Here is a 19,997-nt window from a genome sequence, read left to right as displayed (position 1 = left end):
CATCTTTCAATTGATGCTGACCCTAAGAGACATTATCATGCCCCCAATGCTCGTGGGCTTTAGCTTCTTTTGCCTTATCGTGCTGCAGTGTGTAGACAATTAAGCTAAAGGTTTCTCTTTCCTTCTTCACCTATAAGTTCAAGCCTTTATTTACAACCCTTATCTGGCAGCAATTACAAACACTCTCTATCTTACCAAAGTTTTCTCATCCTTTCCTTTCTTTTAATGACTGGACTGACAGTTAGTGCTTGCTCAGCCAAATTTACACTCTATGAAAATGGCAGAACAGTTATTGATGGTGGTTCTCAGGCATTATTTATCATCCCAATATAAAACACAGCCGAAGAGCAGTAGAGCTTGTGAAGAATAAGAAGAGGGATAAAAAAAAAAGAAAGAAGAGAAAAAAAAAAAAAAAAAAAAAAAAAAAAAAAAATAGCCACTTTTAAACCCCAAAAGCTGAAATGTATTAGCTGTCATTTTATCATATTAATAATAATGTTTTCTCACTTTATTCTGGTTTGTTTTGAGGACTCTTTGATGAGGTAATGAATGTGAAATCTTCATTTAATTTGTTTAGTTTGGTGGTGGATTCAATTACTTGCTAATATAATATTAATGGCAGTCTGCGTGATTCTCTTTTCTCTGTCTGGGAAATTTAAATATGAACTAATTCAGAGGAAAACAAAAAGGGGAAATCAGTGTATGTGTATGAGAAACCGTACAACAATTTTTTTTTTTTTTTTTTTTTTTACAGTCATGGGGAACCTAGAAATATTGGGACCGTACAACATTTACGGATTTCCAGGCATGTAAAAGTCATATGACTATTAATAATTAAAATTGTTACTTTATGGTATAAAACAAATCACTGTTCCCCCCTGTTATTTTTGTTTAAAAAAAAAAAAAAAAAAAAAAAAAAAATGTTTATTATATATAATAATATCTATTATATAATTATATATATAATATCTTATCATCATATATCAGATATACAGATGGACCGGACTGAGCCAGACCGTGGCTTGCAGCTGGCAGTATGTAGAAGTGTGTTTTTAAAAATTAATCGTGGGGACCATTGCAATGTGAACCGTAGCGGGGATGAGGTTAATGAACAAAGGTTGGGCGAATGGTCAGAAGTGACTTCCCAACTCCCAAGGCTGAACGTATGTTGCTCTGGTGTTGAAACACAGGGGTGTTAACTGACGAATGCAAATAATTTAAATATTCTATTTTGATGTAATCTGTCATTTGTTGTCCCACAGTTATTGAAGGTTTTACTCATTTAATGGCAATGAAAAATAACTTTAGCAAAAACTTTCAAAACAAAAGACCAAAATTAAGCTACTAGTAGTTAATTATAAGGATCGCCAAACCAAGCAGACACAACAGATCTATGAAGCACGGTAATTGTTTTTACTGTCGCTAGCTGCTAATCTAATTTGACAGTATTTAAAATAAGTTGGCAGTTTCTCACCCTCCAATGTTAGGTCTTCAAAACAAAACTAAATATTAAAACTTTTTTTAGTGAAAAGTAAGTGCATTTTGTCCTGTCCAACTGGTTTGTTTTCTTTATTTAAGTAGTGACAATCCCAGTGGATGTAGCATAATGAAGCTTACAGTTTCTCATCATTTAACAAAGCTAATTGTTCCTGATTCATCTAAAGTAGATAGAACACACTGCACCTCTCTTCAACTCCTTCTTGCAGGTCAGAGAGAAAAAAATAAGCATTAACATCCCTTCTTGGACTCTTGCTATCTACAGTATCTCTCTTTAGAAAAGGAAAACGTATTATGTGTGTGTGTCTCTAACAAACCTTATCAACACCTTCGACGCCAACGTGGTATCAAACGGCACGCATCATTGGAAGTAGGCTGTGCTGTCAACATTGTGTTCTACTAAGATGATGTCTACTCCATCTGGTTTATTATTAAGTCAGGAGAGAGATGAATCCCCCCCCCCCCCCCCACTCCCACTGCACTTGCAATAAACACCACAACACAGTTCTGTCTGTTGTGGTCCCGAGTAGTTGAGGTAAGTAACAGGCGTACAATAACACATGTACTGATGCTGGAGCAGGTGTGAGCAGTGCAGATGATTTGGGAGTTCCAGGTGTAAATGCCTTTTTTTAACTTAGGATTCCTGTTTTCTCTGGAAAAAATAAGCATTGTACTCATTAAATATTGACTTGGTTATCACTAACACACACTTTCATTTATTCTAGGTCATCGGATGTAATACTTTTTGGTGCTTTGAAAGCAGGTTTAAAACAGGTTTTATTTGAAGATTTTGATTTCTGTGCCATAAGCATGACCAAACATAATTGCAAAAATAAGGATTGTTTCAACCAGCTTGGATGAGAATCTGAGTGTGTATGTCCTTTTGACTTGGTTAAATTGTACTGAGCTGCGCGTTAAGTAAAAAAAAGCGAGGAGGACCCACCGACGAGGAGAGTGAGAGGAGTAAGCTAGGATGGAAATAAGATTATACCTTCCGTGGTAATCCGTGAAGGTAGAGCTGCCACAAGAATGCACAGAGCCAGAGGACAATGCTGACATTTCCCCTGGAAAGTGGAGGGGCAGCAGCGAGGCACTGTTAAGAATAGCTGGCATTCTGTCGTTTCAGTTCGCTGTATGCGGGAAGCAGCAGAACACGTACATACTCTAAAGTACAGCCATATTTGTTATATGCATGCAAGTGTTCACCCACACAGAGCCAGTACAGGCTTAAAAACAAATATTCTTGTTCTCTTTCCCTAGACTCTGGGAAGTCAGTTTGCCACAATGTTTCATCTCTGTATATCATTTTTAGATTCAGTGGCATTTGCTAATGTCTCAGTTTGGCTTTTTGTAAGCTTTCATTAATCAAATCTGTCCTGCCTGCAGCTCCTGTTCAGATGGAAGGTGGGAGTCCACTTACTGTAGGGTCATTAATAGATTCTGTCAATGAACCTTGAGACAAATTGCTCATTTCTACTTTAGCAAGCATGCCACAGTAACATTCTGGCAACCTGAATTAGTTTTTAGGCTTTTTTCCTCCTAAGTAATACACATCAATGCATAAAAATGCTACTTTTGACAAATAGAGTACTAAATAAACGTTCAGGAGGTGCATGGTCGTCTAATAGTGTCAGCCACAATGGAAGGGTATTAAAAATCACTATGTCTTTATTATGTCTGCATACTGATCTCTACTTTTGCAGTTAAAGTTCTTAAAAAAGTAAGAATAGGAAAATGCACTGCACAAGATTTCATTGACAATACAGTGTGACATAAAACTGGCACATTGTTTTCCAGACACCAGCAACCCTCTGTACACTGTTTTTCTGAAGTGTGCTGTTTCACTAATGAACACCCTTGGCAATCTTGCCTGTACTCACAGTTTATTTCACTGGTTAACAGATGCACAGCTATTAATAAACCATTGACATGTCCATGCAGCTCTATTTGGTTCCGAATTAAAAATGCTAGACATGCTCAAGGGATTTACTGTGTGGTAGAACTCTGAACATATGTTGTTTGCTTTTGCCTTTGTTGTTTTGTGTCTCTGTGCAGGCGAGACAATGCGCGTGGCCTCCTCAGAGTTTGCCGATGACCCGTGCTCCTCTGTGAAACGCGGCACCATGGTCCGTGCCGCCCGTGCCCTCCTCTCTGCCGTCACTCGCCTCCTCATCCTGGCTGACATGGCTGACGTCATGAGGCTCCTGGCACACCTTAAGATCGTATGTTCTCTTCTAATTCATTTCTCAGCATCCATTTTTTTTCTCCCCACGGTTGCAGTTTATTTGTGAAATGAATCACAATTTATTTGTCATTAATAATAGTTTTCTTACATTTATTTTTATTTTGTCTTACATTTACAAAGTCTGGTCACCGTCCACCCGGTCAGAACGAGCCAGACCCACCTCTCAATTGTTTCGATATCCAAGGAGACCCATTTCAAGGGCACAGGAAGTTATATGTATTATAGTACAAAGAAACTGTCTTTAAGTCCTGCTGTTTATTTGCATGGCACGTATTGCTGAAGCGACAACCTCTTAGCATAACTTTGCGACAGACTTTTAAAATGCATAAATAACATTCTCAAATATCAGTTCTCTTGCCTCTGGTCATCAGTTAGGCTCCATATTTTGCATTTGTATTTATGGTGTAGATAAGGCTATTTTCAGAGTCGCTGAATTTAAGCTTTTTGCTCTTGTACCTTCATTTTCAAAGCCATAATCTTTTGCTTGTAGTTGAACTATTCTGTTTTCTTTTGATTTTTGTTCCCCACTGGCACTAAGGCAACAAATAGAATACTTTCCACTCTAACACAACTTTTTTTTATTTTTTATTTTGTAGGTTTTGGTGTTCAAACCATTTTTTTTTTTTTTTACCCAGCGGCCTCAGTTATATAATCACTAAACAAATTTGAGAACTAAGATCTGTGAAACTTGATGGCTGCAAAAGGAGAACTTTTAGAGTGTAGGATTTGGCTGAGAAACTTTTAAATGTCCCACAAGGGACTAAGCACCTCCTTGTTCTTCCGCTAGTCTCATTATGGAGAGTGAAAACTGTCAGAATTGTATGTGCCCCAGGAGAACCAATAATACGCACCACAAAAGTCACTCAACCACATCAGTTAAAGTGCTTTATAGAACGTTTCTACTATCTTTCAGTGTATGGATAAGGTTTAAACAGTTGGATGTTTGTATGTGTGTTGATTTACAGGTGGAAGAAGCTCTAGAAGCTGTCAAGAATGCCACCAATGAGCAGGACTTGGCCAATCGCTTTAAGGAGTTTGGGAAAGAGATGGTCAAACTCAACTATGTTGCTGCTCGCAGACAGCAGGTGTTATTAAATATCACAACTATTATCTATCTATCTATCTATCTATCTATCTATCTATCTATCTATCTATCTATCTATCTATCTATCTATCTATCTATCTATCTATCTATCTATCTATCTATCTATCTATCTATCTATAACCTTGCCTTCACGCGGTCACGTGGTTAAAAGATCTCTCAACAGTTTCAAACAAACACTGTCCGAATGGGTTTAAGCGGGACAGATATCAGCAGCATATTTGCATCAGTTTTCCGTAAATATTAATGCATATTGTTGCATTAATCATGTTTTTCTTAGTTTAATTTTGGAGGGAAATGTATTCACATAACTTAGAATACATTTAGAGTATGCATACATTAATTCCTGCATTTTTCTCATTCTAGTATGGCCATAACTACTTATCCTAATGTTATCAACGTAGTTCACATAAAGATGCACAATAAATGAATTTGAATAAATGCCAGCAACAACTGCACTCAACAAAACATTTTATTATGTATCCAGGGAGAGGGTAGATAATTTTTTTAACTAATTCAGGGATGAAAAATTGGTTTAGCTTAAGAAACTTTTATATTTTTATGAACACAAATGACTACAAGTAATTTGATGTAAATTTAAGCCAACTGACATCTGGCTGTGGTAGCTAGTGATGTGTCGCTTATGTTATCTAACTACTATTAGAATTTAACTAGCTATTTTCTAACAATAAATCGGTCAATGGTCAATTGCACTCACAATTAAAAAAAAAAATTAAAAACAATTAGACTATTTGCATAAAACACAGACAGTTAAGTCTTAAATAAATATAAACATTAGGGAGAAAATCTGATGTCTATCAGTATATTAGATCTGTGCATTAAGTCTTAAAGTGACAGGTCTGAAACATATTTATGTATGTGTGTCCCAGGAGCTGAAGGACCCTCAGTGCAGGGACGAGATGGCGGCGGCTCGAGGGGCTCTTAAGAAGAACGCCACTATGCTCTATACTGCCTCCCAGGCCTTCTTGCGCCACCCCGATGTGGCTGCTACACGTGCCAACCGCGACTATGTCTTCAAACAGGTCCAAGAGGCCATTGGGGGCATCTCCAGCTCTGCCCAGGCCACTTCACCCACCGACGAGAAGCACGGGCACGCTGGCATCGGCGAGCTTGCCGCCGCTCTCAATGAGTTTGATGTGAGTACACTCATATCCATCTGCAAAGTGATGCAATTTGTTTATTGTTTTTCAATGTTTCAAACGTTCTAATTTTGAAGTTTATTGTGTCAACTTTTAAGTATGCCATTTATAAATCATTGTAGTCCCTGTAAGATGTAACAGACAGTCCCTGTTTAGTGCTTTGTTCGAGCAGTCTGATAAAAAGGAAGTCCTGTCCAAATTCACAACATTGGCAAAAAAATAAAAAATAAATAAAAAGATAAAATAATAATAATAAAAAAAAATCTAGTTGAAGAACATATATTAAAAAAATGTATACTTCCAAGCTTCCAAGCTTCCAAGCACCATAATCTGTAAATGCAACATTTTGAAAGTAACCATATAGTAGCAAAAATGTTGTGTAATATAAGAGAATCAATAGATCCTCCACTCCACCTCTTATCCTTGTCCTATCTACTTTCTTTAAATGCTCTACTTTTTACCACTTAAAATAGTCTTTCTAATGACAATCTAACAACAACAACAAAAAAAAATGTTAATGGGAAACCATCACAGAAGTATTAACTTCCTGTCAGAGACTATATTTGGGATATTAGGCTGCCATCTAGTGGTTATAAAGGTGATCATAAGTAATACTATTTACAAATGTTACAACAATTTTTGAAAGTATGTAGTAAGTAACGCTGTTTGTTTTTAGACACCTTATAATGTTTGGAATATTATTTGTCTGCCTTCTGTTTATCTTCACCAAGACTTTTTTTTGTTCAAAATTATATCCGTTTAATTATTGATTGACAACAGGTGCTGGAATTTTTAGGTGCATATTTGACACACTGAATGGTCAAAGGTATGTGTATAAATAGTATCAAATCTGTTTGGACACTCAAATGAGATGATGTCCCATAGAGTGCTAGTTTAAAATAAGCTGTTTTGCTGTTTATGTTGCCTGGAGGCAATGCTGTGGAACCGTAGAAAGACATTCATCAAGACAAACTGTAAAAAAAAAAACTTAAACCCCTGTATCCATTTTGTTTAATTTTTGCACAGTGGTGCTTCTAGACATCAAAAACTAAAGCAATTCCTCATGTGATATATTAAAGATGTTTATTCAGTATGAAACATGAATCAGATTTTGTAGTTCTCCAGCGTGAAATTGCAAGGAAATTTCCTGTTATTGGTTCATTCTAAACAATAAATTTTTGGCATTTTTATTTCCATTTTATTTGCACATTGTGCTTGCAAAGTGAAGAAAATAGTTCTTTGCAAAATTATTAACAACATTTGCACTAATGTGAATTACTAAAACAGGTAGTTGAGAACATAGTTGCTTTTTCTTTTTAAAAATAATTTTTTGTCTCTGTATAGCAGTGACTATTTTGGGTCAGTTGTAGTAATTTTATGTGCTTTAATGTGATTTTTATAAAAAAAAGTATATATAATGTTTTGTTTATTTTTAAGTCGTAGTCATTTTAGTAGTTCAGTGTATTTTTTTAGCCAATGCAACATTTCTAATTAATTTTTTTTACAATTTAAGTTTTTCATCTAATCTTAAGAATTCATTTTATTTTATTTCAGCTTCATTTCAGTTAACAGAAATTTAGTTAACTAAAACAGCACTGGTTTGGGTCAGGTTTCTATATGGTGAGGAAAAGGAGAGGGCTTACTAAAATATTGGTATGAGTAAGAATTCATTTTTTATTTATATTTTATTTTATTTTTATGTAGAGAATTTAACAGACAACAGTAAATGTTGGTAAAACACCAAGGCTGAAGCCATATTCATGATATTTTTATATCTCAACACCTGCTAACTATAGGTAACTATAACTATAAGATAACGTAAGCCTAAGATAAGTAATTTCTCAACTGATGTTTTAAAATACTTTCCTCTATTCTAGTATATTATGATGTAGTATAGTATATATACTGAATTGTGAAAATTTTCACAGATCAGAATAGTGATGTACATGACCCAGGGAAGGGTCAGTTGACCCAAACTGAAATGTGAAAGTTTTCACTGATCAGAATAGTGATTTTACTGACTCCATGAAACCGTTATCTGACCATAAATGCACTGTGAAATGTTTTCACGAATCTAAATAGTGATGTAAATGAACCAGGGAATGGTTAACTGACCAAATTTTTAAGATCAGAACAGTTAAGGGATCAAGAAAGGGTTAACTCACAAAAGCTAAACTACGAAACTTGGGCAAATCTGAATATTGAAGCCAAGTACTCAAGCAAAGGCACAACAACCAAAACTTTATTGTCAAACAAAGTGTACAAGTATATGTGTGTATAAGCTAATTTACCTAATGAATTGGAAACCGTTATTCACTGGAACAGCAACCGTATGACAATATTATACAAAAAAAACAGGGGGCAGAGCAAAGAGAAACACGGCCACGCGATAAAATGTTATTGTGAAAGTTTTCACAAATCGAGCTTGACCTAAAACAATGTTTTTGTATTTCAGAAGTCTGCGTGTTTATTGGTAATAGACGTTTAACATGAAGAACGCCTTTATTTCACATTCTTTACTGGCGGACTTACCAAGGGGTTTACGGACAAGAGTTTTGCTGTGAAAAAATTCACAGATCAAGCTGGTGAAGATGACACCGGTTTCATTCCTCTAAGTGTCCAACTTTTGGAGCTATAGGCATTATAAAATTAAGAGTCGCTACAAAAAAAAAACCTGATTTCGGCCCGAAGAACAGTGTCACCTGAATTCACAAATCATGGAGAATGTTCGGTATTATTTGCATGTCTATGACAGCGCACTGAATATTTATAGCCAAAATAAATCTGAATATCAAACCGCAAACTGTCTTTACTGTGGTTTGCTGAAAGACCAAGGTACGCTGCTTCATAGAATCCGCTGGCCGCGCCGTTCTCAAGTCGCACGCCTCATTCAAGCCGGCCATGGCTCACTCTAGGCCTGCGGCCTCTGCTCACTCAAGGCTGTGGTGTGTGACGCTGTTTCGTTGAGAAAACGAAACTACTTTGTTTTTGTCTTCCAAAAGAAAACACAACTAGAAATCATGTTTATGTCACGTTTATAATGGGTTTTATGTTTATGTCTCTTCGCTCCGGCCGGACAAGGCACCACAATATGTTAAGAGGCGTAACATTTCCATCTCACGCTTGAGGCATTTGGCCAATTACAACATGCTGGATAGCTGACCAATCACAGCACACCTCGCTTTTCAGAACGATGAACCTTGTGAAAATCGAAGTGTTTCAGAAGGCGGGGCATAGAGGAGAAACTATAATGTACAGTATGTGGAAAATGTGTTTCTTTGTTTTTTTTTTCTTACCTTAAACCGCATAAACACATTTCATTACACCAAATACACAAAATAATGTTATTTTTAGCAGCATCACATGACCCCTTTAAACATACTTCCAAGATGCAGTAGCTGTAATTCCAAAGTACAGTGAATATCCACACTAGTGTGTTGACTGACAGCCCACACAATCACCTCAAAACATTAGATTCATCCGTGCTGAGGATCCATCAATTACTGCTTTATTTATTCAGAAACACAAGTGTCTTAATGCTATTTGTGTATTTTACTTTCATTTTATTACAAGTATGCCTACAGCGCCCCCTAAATAAAATTAAATTAAATGTGGCGATCCAAAACGTGAATCTAATCATCATTCAGGCAAAATTTACTTCAAGAATGGACACACTGCTGACGTGAACTTATTGCTAGCACACTCTGAGCACATTATTCGTCTTATCAGCAAGGCATAACAACATTTATCCGATAATATAATGCATCCCTAAGTCACAGTTAGTAAACAATTTTGTCACTCTAGTTCCAAGATTTAAATATCTGTAATTTCAAAATGATGTTAAAAAAAAAATAAAAAATAATCCTATCCCATTGCAATGCCTTTTCCCATAATCTTCCTTTGTAATTGTACTGCTATTAACAAGTTTTTCACTTGTTTTTACAAACTGGAGGACAAAACGGCTGAGTTAATTGAATATGAAGAACATGCAATCCTTGTTTGTTGATCCAAAGCTCAAAATGCTGTGATCTTAATGGGTTTCTAAACAGGATATTACAAATTATAACTTGGAGAGTACAGTATGTTGGCAATTTTTGCAGTTCATCCAGCATTTATAGCTTCTGTAGAACTGACTTGTGGTGCTATTGGGATGTTTATCAAATCCATCGTGTGGAAGTTTACAGGTCTGAGGGATACAGACAGACATTAGCTCTGAGTCAATTGTAATTGTGATTATAAATAATGGTCTCTTCTTCTTCTTTTTGTACACATTACTAAGGATGTAATGATTAACCGCGAGCCGATCGAAAATCGATTCAAATATGTAACGATTCAAATCGTTTGAGATGCCAAACAAATCATGATACAATTGGAGTAGGAGTATTTGAATGTATCTCTGAGGGGAACTGACTATCTTTAGAAAAGTTAACGTGGTATTTTCTTTTCATCTTGCCTCTGAAAAATGCATATTAAAACAGCATTCATAAGCGCTGCACTGCTTTGTTTACAGCGGTAACCCAGGAAACTGTTTCTCTGCTGTTCATAAGCGCCACCTGCTGTCAGAGAGTGAAGCTGCGTCTCATTCAGAGCTAACGCTGTTTCGTTCAGATATGTTTTATGTAGTATAGTTTCACAAAACTAAAGTCAGACCATTCTGTTTTTGCTTCAAATTTCTAAATGATACAATCTAATTTAGATTAAAAACTACTCATGCTGCATCTTTGTTTAGATCATGATTCAAAACAGTGATTGCCTCTAATTTTAAATGGAAAGAGCACAGATAAAGCCTTAGTTTGTTCATATTAAGTGATTTTTTTTTTTTATTTCAGTTTAGTTTTTTTTTTTCAATTTTACAAAGAAACCTGCAGCAATAGTCTAATAAAACATCACCTTTTCATTTAATGTATAATGTCTTCAGTCTCATTTTGTTAAAAACAATCGTGAGAAAATCGAATCGTGAAATCAAAATCGTGAATCTAATCGAATTGTTGAGTGAATTGTTACATACCTACTGTTTAAAAAGTTTGGGGTTGATAAGATTTATTAAATTATTTTGAAAGAAGTCTCTTATGATCAGCAAGGTTGCATTTATTTAACCCCCACAAAATAGATAAATAAATTACAATTTAAAAGAACTTTTTTCTGTTATATTTAATTTTTTTTTTTTTTTTTTTTGTGACAGTAAAGCTGAATTTTCAGCAGCCATTACTCCAGTCTTCAGTGATCCTTCAGAAACCATTTTAATAAGCTATTTCAATTTCTAATTATTAACAATGTTGACAGCGTTTTTGCTGCTTATTTCTGTGGAAACCATGAGAATTTATTTATTTATTTATTTTTTTTTTTTGTCAACATTCTTTGATGACAATGTTTAAAATAATATAATTTATTTAATTATTTATTTAGGTAGGTAGGTATTTATTGTTGTCACTTTTGATCAATTCAGTGTGTCCTTGCTGAGTAAAAGTATTAATTTCTTTCTAAATAAATAAATAAAATTATATTATATTATATTATTAATACTAAAAACTATAAATAAATATAATTCTTATTCAAGTATCATGAGGTTAGCTTTGCAACATGATTATGTCAGGCATTTATGAAGGCAGCTGTCTCCCTAGAGTAGGTTTTGTAATGGGTTAATGCGATTCACTGTAAACCCTGCAAAGTTACTCTCATATAAATACAATCAAACACAAAGCAGCATGCTAAGTGACCATTAGGGCTTTACATCAGGACAAACATTGAGAATTAGAATATTGCAGCAGCCTTCGTAGTGTACCATCCACACACCCACACTTTCACTTCCACATTCCTCAGAGTATTCCTTTTTTCAGTTTTGACCTGCAGAATGTCTTCTCTGACCAAACTGAACAGAGCATCAAAGAAACTGTCTGACCCCCATACAGCCATTTGTTTACAAATGTCAGCAGTGTCTTGAGCCTGAAGTGTTCTCTCTATGAAAGTGCCTGTTTTGTTTTCTTATTAGTGCAGAAGAGAAAAGATGGACTGCAGTTTTGATTGCTATTGCTGCTGCTGATTTTACTGTTTACTTTTAAGATGATTGCATATGCAGTAATTTTTGCTTTAAAGGCCTACTATGTTGTCATGTTGTCATTCTGAGGTTTATTAAAATGTGTTTATTAGAGTGTTCACTGGTTTTCACTAGTTATGTCTGGCCAGCACACAGCATTGGTCAAACTGTGCACATCACAGAGTAAACAGTAGGGGGCAGTGTTGCACCACACCAGAAATCCCTCTCAGTCTGAAAACAAATATGATTCATGTTGTTTCTTTCTTGTCGTCTTTGGTTTGGTAGTCACAGACCTGACTTGTTCAAGTCTTTCATTGCACTCGAAGCTCTGTATTGATGCTGTATCTCAGTGAGGATTGCTATTGGTTGAGTGTGTGGTGACCTTCTCAGTGAGCATCTTATCTACTCAAACAAACCCACTGTGAAAATACCCATCATTAGCATTCCTGTGTTATACAGTATTGTGTAATATTCTTCCTCTCTTCCAGCCTTCCTTTGTTACTTTGTTCCTTGAACCATCATTTCCTCCCTCATTTCCTTTCTTCCTTCTTTTGTTCCATTCTTTCCTTCATTCATTCTTTTGCTCCCTCCTTTTTGATTCAGTGCTTTCTCCCTCCTTCTTTACTCCTTTCCTCCTCATTTCATTCCCTCTATTATTTCCTTCCTTCTGATGTTTGCTTCTTTTTTGTTTCTTTGTTCCTTTTTTCTTCCCCTCTTCATTTTTCTTCATTCTTTTTTTCTATACTCCAGTTCTTCCTTCCATCGTTCATTGTTTTCTTTCTTTCCCACTTCCTTTCTTGTTGGCTTGATTTTCTTTCTTTCTTTCTTTCTTTCTTTCTTTCTTTCTTTCTTTCTTTCTTTCTTTCTTTCTTTCTTTCTTTCTTTCTTTCTTTCTTTCTTTCTTTCTTTCGCAGTTTTCTTTTTTCCTTTATCTGTTCCTTTCTTTCTTTGTTTTTATCCTCTACTTTTCCTTCCTTCCTTCTTTTGATTTCACTATTCCTTTCCTCGTTTGTTTTTACTTCATTCTTTTACTTACTTTCTGTCTTCCTTCCCCCTCTCTTGTTTTCTGTCCTTTCTTCACTCCCTCCTTTCTTCTTTCAATTTGTGTTTTCTTTCTTTTCTTCTTCCTTTCTTTATTCTGTTCTTTATTACTTCCCCCCATCCTTGTGTTTCTTTTGCTTCCTTGCTCTCTCTCCCTTTTTTTCTCTTCTTTGCTGTTTTGAAAATTCCCCTCTCATACCTGCCCGCAATCATTTCAGGTTGCTGATGGAAGTGTTCTGGGAAAATACCGCCCTTTGGCTTAAATGCACACACACACACACACACACACACACACACACACACACACACACACACACACACACACACACACACACACACACACACACACACACACACACACACACACACACACACACACACACACACAAATGCAATGTGTCTTTGTCGCTGGATTTTAGAATAGAGATTCAGTGTAGTTATTATGTGTACACACCTGTGTGTGTGTGGTGTGTTGAAAGTTCACGACCTTTCCTCGTACCTTCATATAAGTGGTTATTGTAGTTCAGGTCTGCCAGGAAATAATCTCTTTGTTATAGTTGTCTTATTTCATGACCCATTCACATCTTCTAATATGTCACTTCCTGTGTCAAAATGATGGAGAATGCAAAATAGAGAGAACCCCCTGCTATTAGATTAATCTGTGGTACAAAAGTACCTGTCAAATTAGCACTCACACCTGACAGACCACCATTGGGGCACGTCAGATGAGCTTCCTGTGCTCCTTAACTCATCTTATGTCAGCACAGTGACATGGAATAAATAGTCTTTACGTAAAGGCCAGTACACAACATAGACCAAACCACACACACACACACCTAAGATATTTGGTTCCTTGCTCCTAAAAGTCATTAGAAGGACCCTGGAAGATTTGCCAAAAAAAGGTAGAAAAAGAGAAATTCTACATGGTATAAATGAGGAGATCTTTTCCAAAACGCTATAAATCCATTTGAATAGTTTTTCATGAAAATGACTTTTTTTTTTTTTTTTTTTTACCTAGACCCATACATTTTGTTAATACTTAATTCATCCTGATAAAATGGCCTATTGGCTCAGTCTGACATGTTAAAAAAAAAAAGATTGCTAAATGAAACAACAATATTGTTGATTATAAATTCAAAGTTTATTTTTTTTTTCAAAACGCTACAACTCCATTTTTTTTTCAAAAATGCTACAAATCCATTTTTTTTAAGATTGTTGGTTTTATGTCTTTTTTATATAAATAAATATATAAAATTTCATGTTTCGATATTGTCCACCACATAAAACAAATAATTTAAAAATAACATGCATACAACTACCACTAATTAAATAAAAATAAAACAATGTTAACATTACATTCAAATCATTTAGTAACACATTTAGGTTAATAGTCATTCAGTGCCGAACCTGTAAAAAGTAATGATAGTAATGATAACAATATTCAATAGGCAAGTTATTTAGTAATACATTCAAAGTCTTTTTTTTTTTAGTACAGTGTCAAACCTGTAACAAGTAGAACAATTTGCCCACTACATATGCATGAAAAAAAAAAAAAAAAAAAAAAAAAAAAAAAAACTAATAATGATTACAATATTCATAGGCAATCATTCAGTAATACAATGGCATTCAGTAAAGTGTCAAACTCGTAAACAGTAGGACCATTGTCCGCTATACATAAAACTAACCACATAGTGTGTGAGATGCTTCTCGGCCTGACAGAAACCGGTCGCACCAGCCTTGTGTTGACATCCCACAGTGGGTATTAACATGCCACCTGGGTGGCGAAGCTTCTTTTTTTTTTGTGTGTGTGTGATTTCCTTTGTCCACTCGGCATTTTCTACCACCAGGTGTAGGTCTCACTGGCTCATCCAGGCCATCAAAAGTGTTATTAGCACTCATTTTGAAGACTGAGCAACACAAACAAGATCCCGCTTCATAGCGCCGCCAAGATTGCGTTGAATGCTCGCCGAATTCTGATTGGTCAAGAGGATATATCGCATTTAGGCTAAAGACAGGTTTGGCGCTTATAGCCTTTTGGAAAGAAACTGCATCTTGCAGTACATTTAAAAAAAAGGAACTATAGCGATTTGGCATGAAACATTGATGGAGCAGAGAATAGGTTCAGTACACAGAACAATGGCACGACCAACTCTTTTTTTTTTTTTAAATTTGGCGTTTATTGCGTTTTGGAAAAGAGCTCTTCAAATGTTACACCGGTCAATTTGATGTTGTAGTGTTCAAGTTTAAACATGCTCATGCTAGTGTAAAGCTCAGTGTCATGCACACGTGCAGGGATGCACACATATACATGCACACAGGGAGCAGGGAAGGCTAGTATATGTATGCACTGCAGCTGAATAATGTGTAATTGCTATATCAATCTATTCTCTTCATTCCAGGCTGTCTTTGCAGGCACACTTGTTATCTTGCCTAGCCTCTGCTTTTCCCATCTTTTATTTTCTTTTTTCTCTCTCTCTCTTTTTGAATCTTGAGAGGGGACTTACAATGATTCAGGATTACTAGGGAACATTTTAATGGCTTATTTTGAACAAAGCTTAATTGCATATTGTAGTCATCTGGAGTCAGAAATGGAGGTAGGACATGCATACAAACACCCACACAACAAAATCCCACTTTTTGATCTCTGAGAGTTTCAAATGTATCCTGCTTTGGGCCTGAGTGTGTAGACTTTAGGATTAGAGTGGATTAAACAGAAACAGCAGTGGGTTTACCAGTGCATCCCTGGTTCCTCAGACCTGGGTTTTTGGTCCTCTTATTCTTGCAGAGGAGCCAAACCCTTTCACAGAGGTTACCCAAAATCAATATACAGTATGTCTCTCTTTCTCTGTGTTGAACATATTTAGTTATTTATAGGCCAAAGAGCAAAACCCCTTAATCTCATTTTAAGAGTTGCACTGTTGTTGAGTTTAGTAAATTTAGTTTTTTCATAGTTAACTAAGACAGACTGCTCTTTTATTATTAAAACATCTCAGCTTCACATGGCATGACCAAAGACCACCCACAGTTTTTCTTATTTAAAGAATAAACCAAAGGTGTTACATTTATGATTTAAGAAAAGAAAAGAAAAGTTTGCCAGTGGGGTGAGAAAAATGTACTTAATTCAAGATATTTTACTTTGCTTCCCAAATATATTTGTCTTGTTTTTGAGGATAATTGCTGGGCAGAAACAGCAAGAATGTTCTCAAACCATCAAGCTGTATTCAGTTTGGCTGCTATGTAGTTTCCACAAACCATGGCCTTTATTAGTTCAGGTTTAGCAATCCCAACCGTCATTTTAAAATTAAACTGTACTAAACTGTACTTCGTTTAACTCTTAATCCCCCCCCCCCCCCCCCCCCCCCTAAAAAAAAAAAAAAAAAAAAAAAAAAAAAAAAGCAAAGTTGAAGTGATTTTGAGTGGAAAGACTCTGCTGTGGCTGACTATTGTTAATAAAAGGTTTGGATGCTGACCCTCCCAGCAGCAGTCTTTGAAAGCTGTCTGGTCTCAAGCTGTTCTTATGCAGTACAGCATACAGGGTCTTTTAAAAGGTTTTCCTGTCTAAAACCAGCTCTTCAAGCGTGATTCAAAATGAATGCTGCTTTGCGAGAAGAATGTATTTAATGCTAGTCAGGATGCAGCAGAATATTGTGCTCAGTGTAAACAGTAGTACCTTTTCCCCCGCATTTTTTAAGAGAGGTTCAAAGTGTCTTCAAAACATGGCTGTTGACTTACATAATCAAAAGTAAAAGGTTTGTCAGAATGTTTTTTTTTTTTTTTAAAGAAATTCATACATTTATTCAGCAAGGATACATTTATCAAAAGTGACAGGAAAGAATTTTAGATTGCTACAGAAGAAAAGCATATGAAATGTTTTGTGAGCATCAAATAAGTATATTAGAATGATTTCTGAAGGATCATGTGACACTGAAGACTGGTGTTATGGCTGCTGAAAACTCAGCTTTGCGATCCCAGGAATAAATTGCATAAATAGGTGATTTTGACCTCTTAAATTGCACTTGAAACTGGCTGAGGCTGAATTGTGTCTGTTCTTACAGTGTCTCTTGTGTAAAATCAGCATTTCTTGTTCTGTGAGTATGTAATTCTTTACACAGTGGACATTGTAACCTTGAGTGCGTGGCACACTCATTAGCATTCATTGGATACCACTATATTCTTATGGCCTTTGTGTGATGGTATGCAACTCAGTGCACCTTTTGGCTTGGCTTTCACATCTTCCCCTTCACACTGCTTTGCCTTGAAGTCAAGGTCATTTGTTCAAGGATTACAGGAAGCCAGTGTACCCACTCATATACTTCTGGAACAGCTATTGAACTGAGACCAGTATGAGTGTGGAGCCTAGGCCAATGTGAAACCTTCCTAAACTGAGTGAGGAGAAGAGATTGGACAGGGATATTGATCTGACTGCTTGGTTCTTGCCAAATGCAGATGCAGCTTCTTTTCCTGGCAGCGTGTCCAAGGCTTCTTTGTGAATGTTTCCATGTCTCTTCACCAACCCAGGTAAAGAAACTTTGGTGTCGATGTTGTCATGTCTCTAACAAACATGATAACTGCACGATCTAATCTGTAGTGTCTTATTAACACTGCCAGCCATTGTTTCCAACACCTTTCTTTTCACTCTTCATCTTTCCGCCCTTTTCTCCTCTGCTAAAGGAACTCTTAAACCTCTTAAAATTCCTCCTCCCTACTCCCAACTCCTTTTGACCTTAAGAGCTTTTAAGGGTTAAGATACTTTGTGAATAACTTTTATCTTTACTAGGATCTTCTCTTTAATTTAAAGAGGAAACAGACACATTTCTAAGACTTTTCTCAGAATTTTGTCACTAGGAGCAGTTCTTTGCACTAAGAATTTTCATGACAATGGGCCCAGAACTGATTTACGTTTTGTAGATGGCTGTCTTTTTGGTAACAAAGGATACGTATTATTGCATTCTGTATGGATTGGCAGTATATATGTCATTGACCATACTTCTCAAGTGTTATAAAAGGCATGTCATCCTATGGTGTAGTGCAACATGAAATGACCTCCTCTTGAATTATTTCAGTCATATAAATCGTACATTCATGGCCTTCCAAATCTCCTTTCAGAAGAAAAAATCAGTCATGTTTATTGAAGTATGCCAAGCATATTGATTGCTATTGATTTCGTTGACACGTTTGAACTGCCTACATGTTTGATATAAGTTCAGGCCATCAGTAAGTTCTGTCCGTGAATGAAGATGTTCTCGAAGACTTATGGGACTGAACATTCCAACACTCTTGTTTGTAGTGTGAGGTGTGAGACCAATATCCTCCCAGACTATATCTGTTGACCTGCCTATCTAGGTGACACATTTTGACATGTAAGTTGTGTGTGTGTGTGTGTGTGTGTGTGTGTGTGAATGTAGTCATTGTCTTTGGGCCAACACTAGTTTTATTGCTTTTCCTTCACAATGTCAGCAAGCAAGGCCACATCATCAAGTTGTCATTCCCCAAGCAACACTCATCTCGCAGGTTCACAAACAACACATCCTTCTTTTCCACATTTCTGTCAAACTCACCTGAATACACAGAGGAACCCATGTTGGATGTTGTTCTCCTTTTTCCTGATGTCGCAGATTTTATTTGGCCTAATAGACATTATTAACATCATTTTTCCTGTAAGAATCCCCAGCCGTTCAGCGCAAGGTTGGCCAAAATTCTGAATTTACTGAATCTGTCTATTGTTCTAGCATTCTAACATTCTGTCTATTGTTCTGTCATCCTAAAGGCTTATAAACCTTTAAACTTCAGGTCTTTTAAACTTTTTTCCTTCCAAAACTTTCAAACAAGGCTTTGTCCAGCCAACATTCAAAGTTTGTCTTAACACACATTGTTTTTATAGTTAAAAGTACTTTATAAGTTATTTAAATTTGTTGTGATTTATTTATTTTATATATATATATTTTTTTTTAACATGTGACATTGTATTTTCTCTTTTTAAATCCTAAAACTTTATTTCTTCTTTATTTCATGCACTATTTTCAGTGTGGTCTCGGACTTCTGGACACCTCTGTGTTTGTGTATTCCATTCAGGTTGCACTTGGCATTTAGCATTATGTTCACATTATAGTATTGCTGGCACTTTGCTAATCCCTCGGTGGACTGGTGTATTATCTAAACAAGTCTATTAAAGCTCTGCTGTGGGTGTTAGCATTTTGTTGTTACTGGCTGTTCTCTCGGGGGTCTCTGCCATAGGCTTCATTCACTAAACGCATCTTGGCTCCATTTCAAAGTGTTTTGCAGACTGTTGTTGCCCCAACAGTTCAATTAGAACTTATGGAATTAATCTCGGCAACTGCCAAGACGATTGGCAGGCTTCTCGTCAATGTTCCTCAGATGTGTTTTTCCAAACACGAAGGTGAACTTGAGGTCTAGCATGAAAACGCTGTTTCGAGAGATCTTGCTCTCTGGGCTTATGTGTGTCTCAAAGTCTAGGGTTGAGGGGGCGTAAAACTTTCCAGAGTAGGCGATCTCTTCACTTTATCTGGAGGATAGAACGTTCTCCTGACCTCAGCAGCTTTGATATTGTAAAATACACTCACAGGCTAGACTAGCAAAATGTGATTTTTTTAATGAAAGCTAGTGCTTTTATTGCAAAAATCTCCCCTTTCTCTTTCTCCATCTCTCCAGCCCCCACCGGGGTCTATCAGTATATGGCAGATGTCCACATGCTGTGTTTTTATAGATGTTACATTATTAGTGGCCACGTCTATCAGCAGCCCAGCCGACAGATGAGTGCCGGTGTGTGATCCAAAGATCTGCTGTGTTTGACTGGCTCGCTCTCTCTTTCCCCCCAGGCCTTGTGCTGCAGGATCAAAGTCAATATTTAATAGAGAACAGGCTAATGTGACTCAATACCTTCTAACTCTGGCGTCCTTG

General features: G+C 36.3%; 1 protein-coding gene across 3 annotated transcripts in view; it reads left to right on the top strand.

The window, feature by feature from the left end:
• ctnna2 (catenin (cadherin-associated protein), alpha 2) overlaps positions 1-19,997 on the top strand; it is a 371,145-nt gene that overhangs the window by 78,124 nt on the left and 273,024 nt on the right. For all 3 annotated transcript variants that reach the window (XM_042759833.1, XM_042759837.1, XM_042759848.1), the window contains exons 4-6: positions 3,553-3,719; positions 4,708-4,827; positions 5,735-6,001. In XM_042759833.1, coding sequence (XP_042615767.1) covers positions 3,553-3,719; positions 4,708-4,827; positions 5,735-6,001 — 554 coding nt within the window. The remainder of the gene's footprint in view (positions 1-3,552; positions 3,720-4,707; positions 4,828-5,734; positions 6,002-19,997) is intronic.

This window comes from Cyprinus carpio, chromosome A1, assembly GCF_018340385.1.
Source record: "Cyprinus carpio isolate SPL01 chromosome A1, ASM1834038v1, whole genome shotgun sequence".
Lineage (NCBI taxonomy): Eukaryota > Metazoa > Chordata > Actinopteri > Cypriniformes > Cyprinidae > Cyprinus > Cyprinus carpio.
The sequence above is the reverse complement of the archived record's forward strand: the minus strand, read 5'-3'. Positions and strand labels throughout refer to the sequence as shown.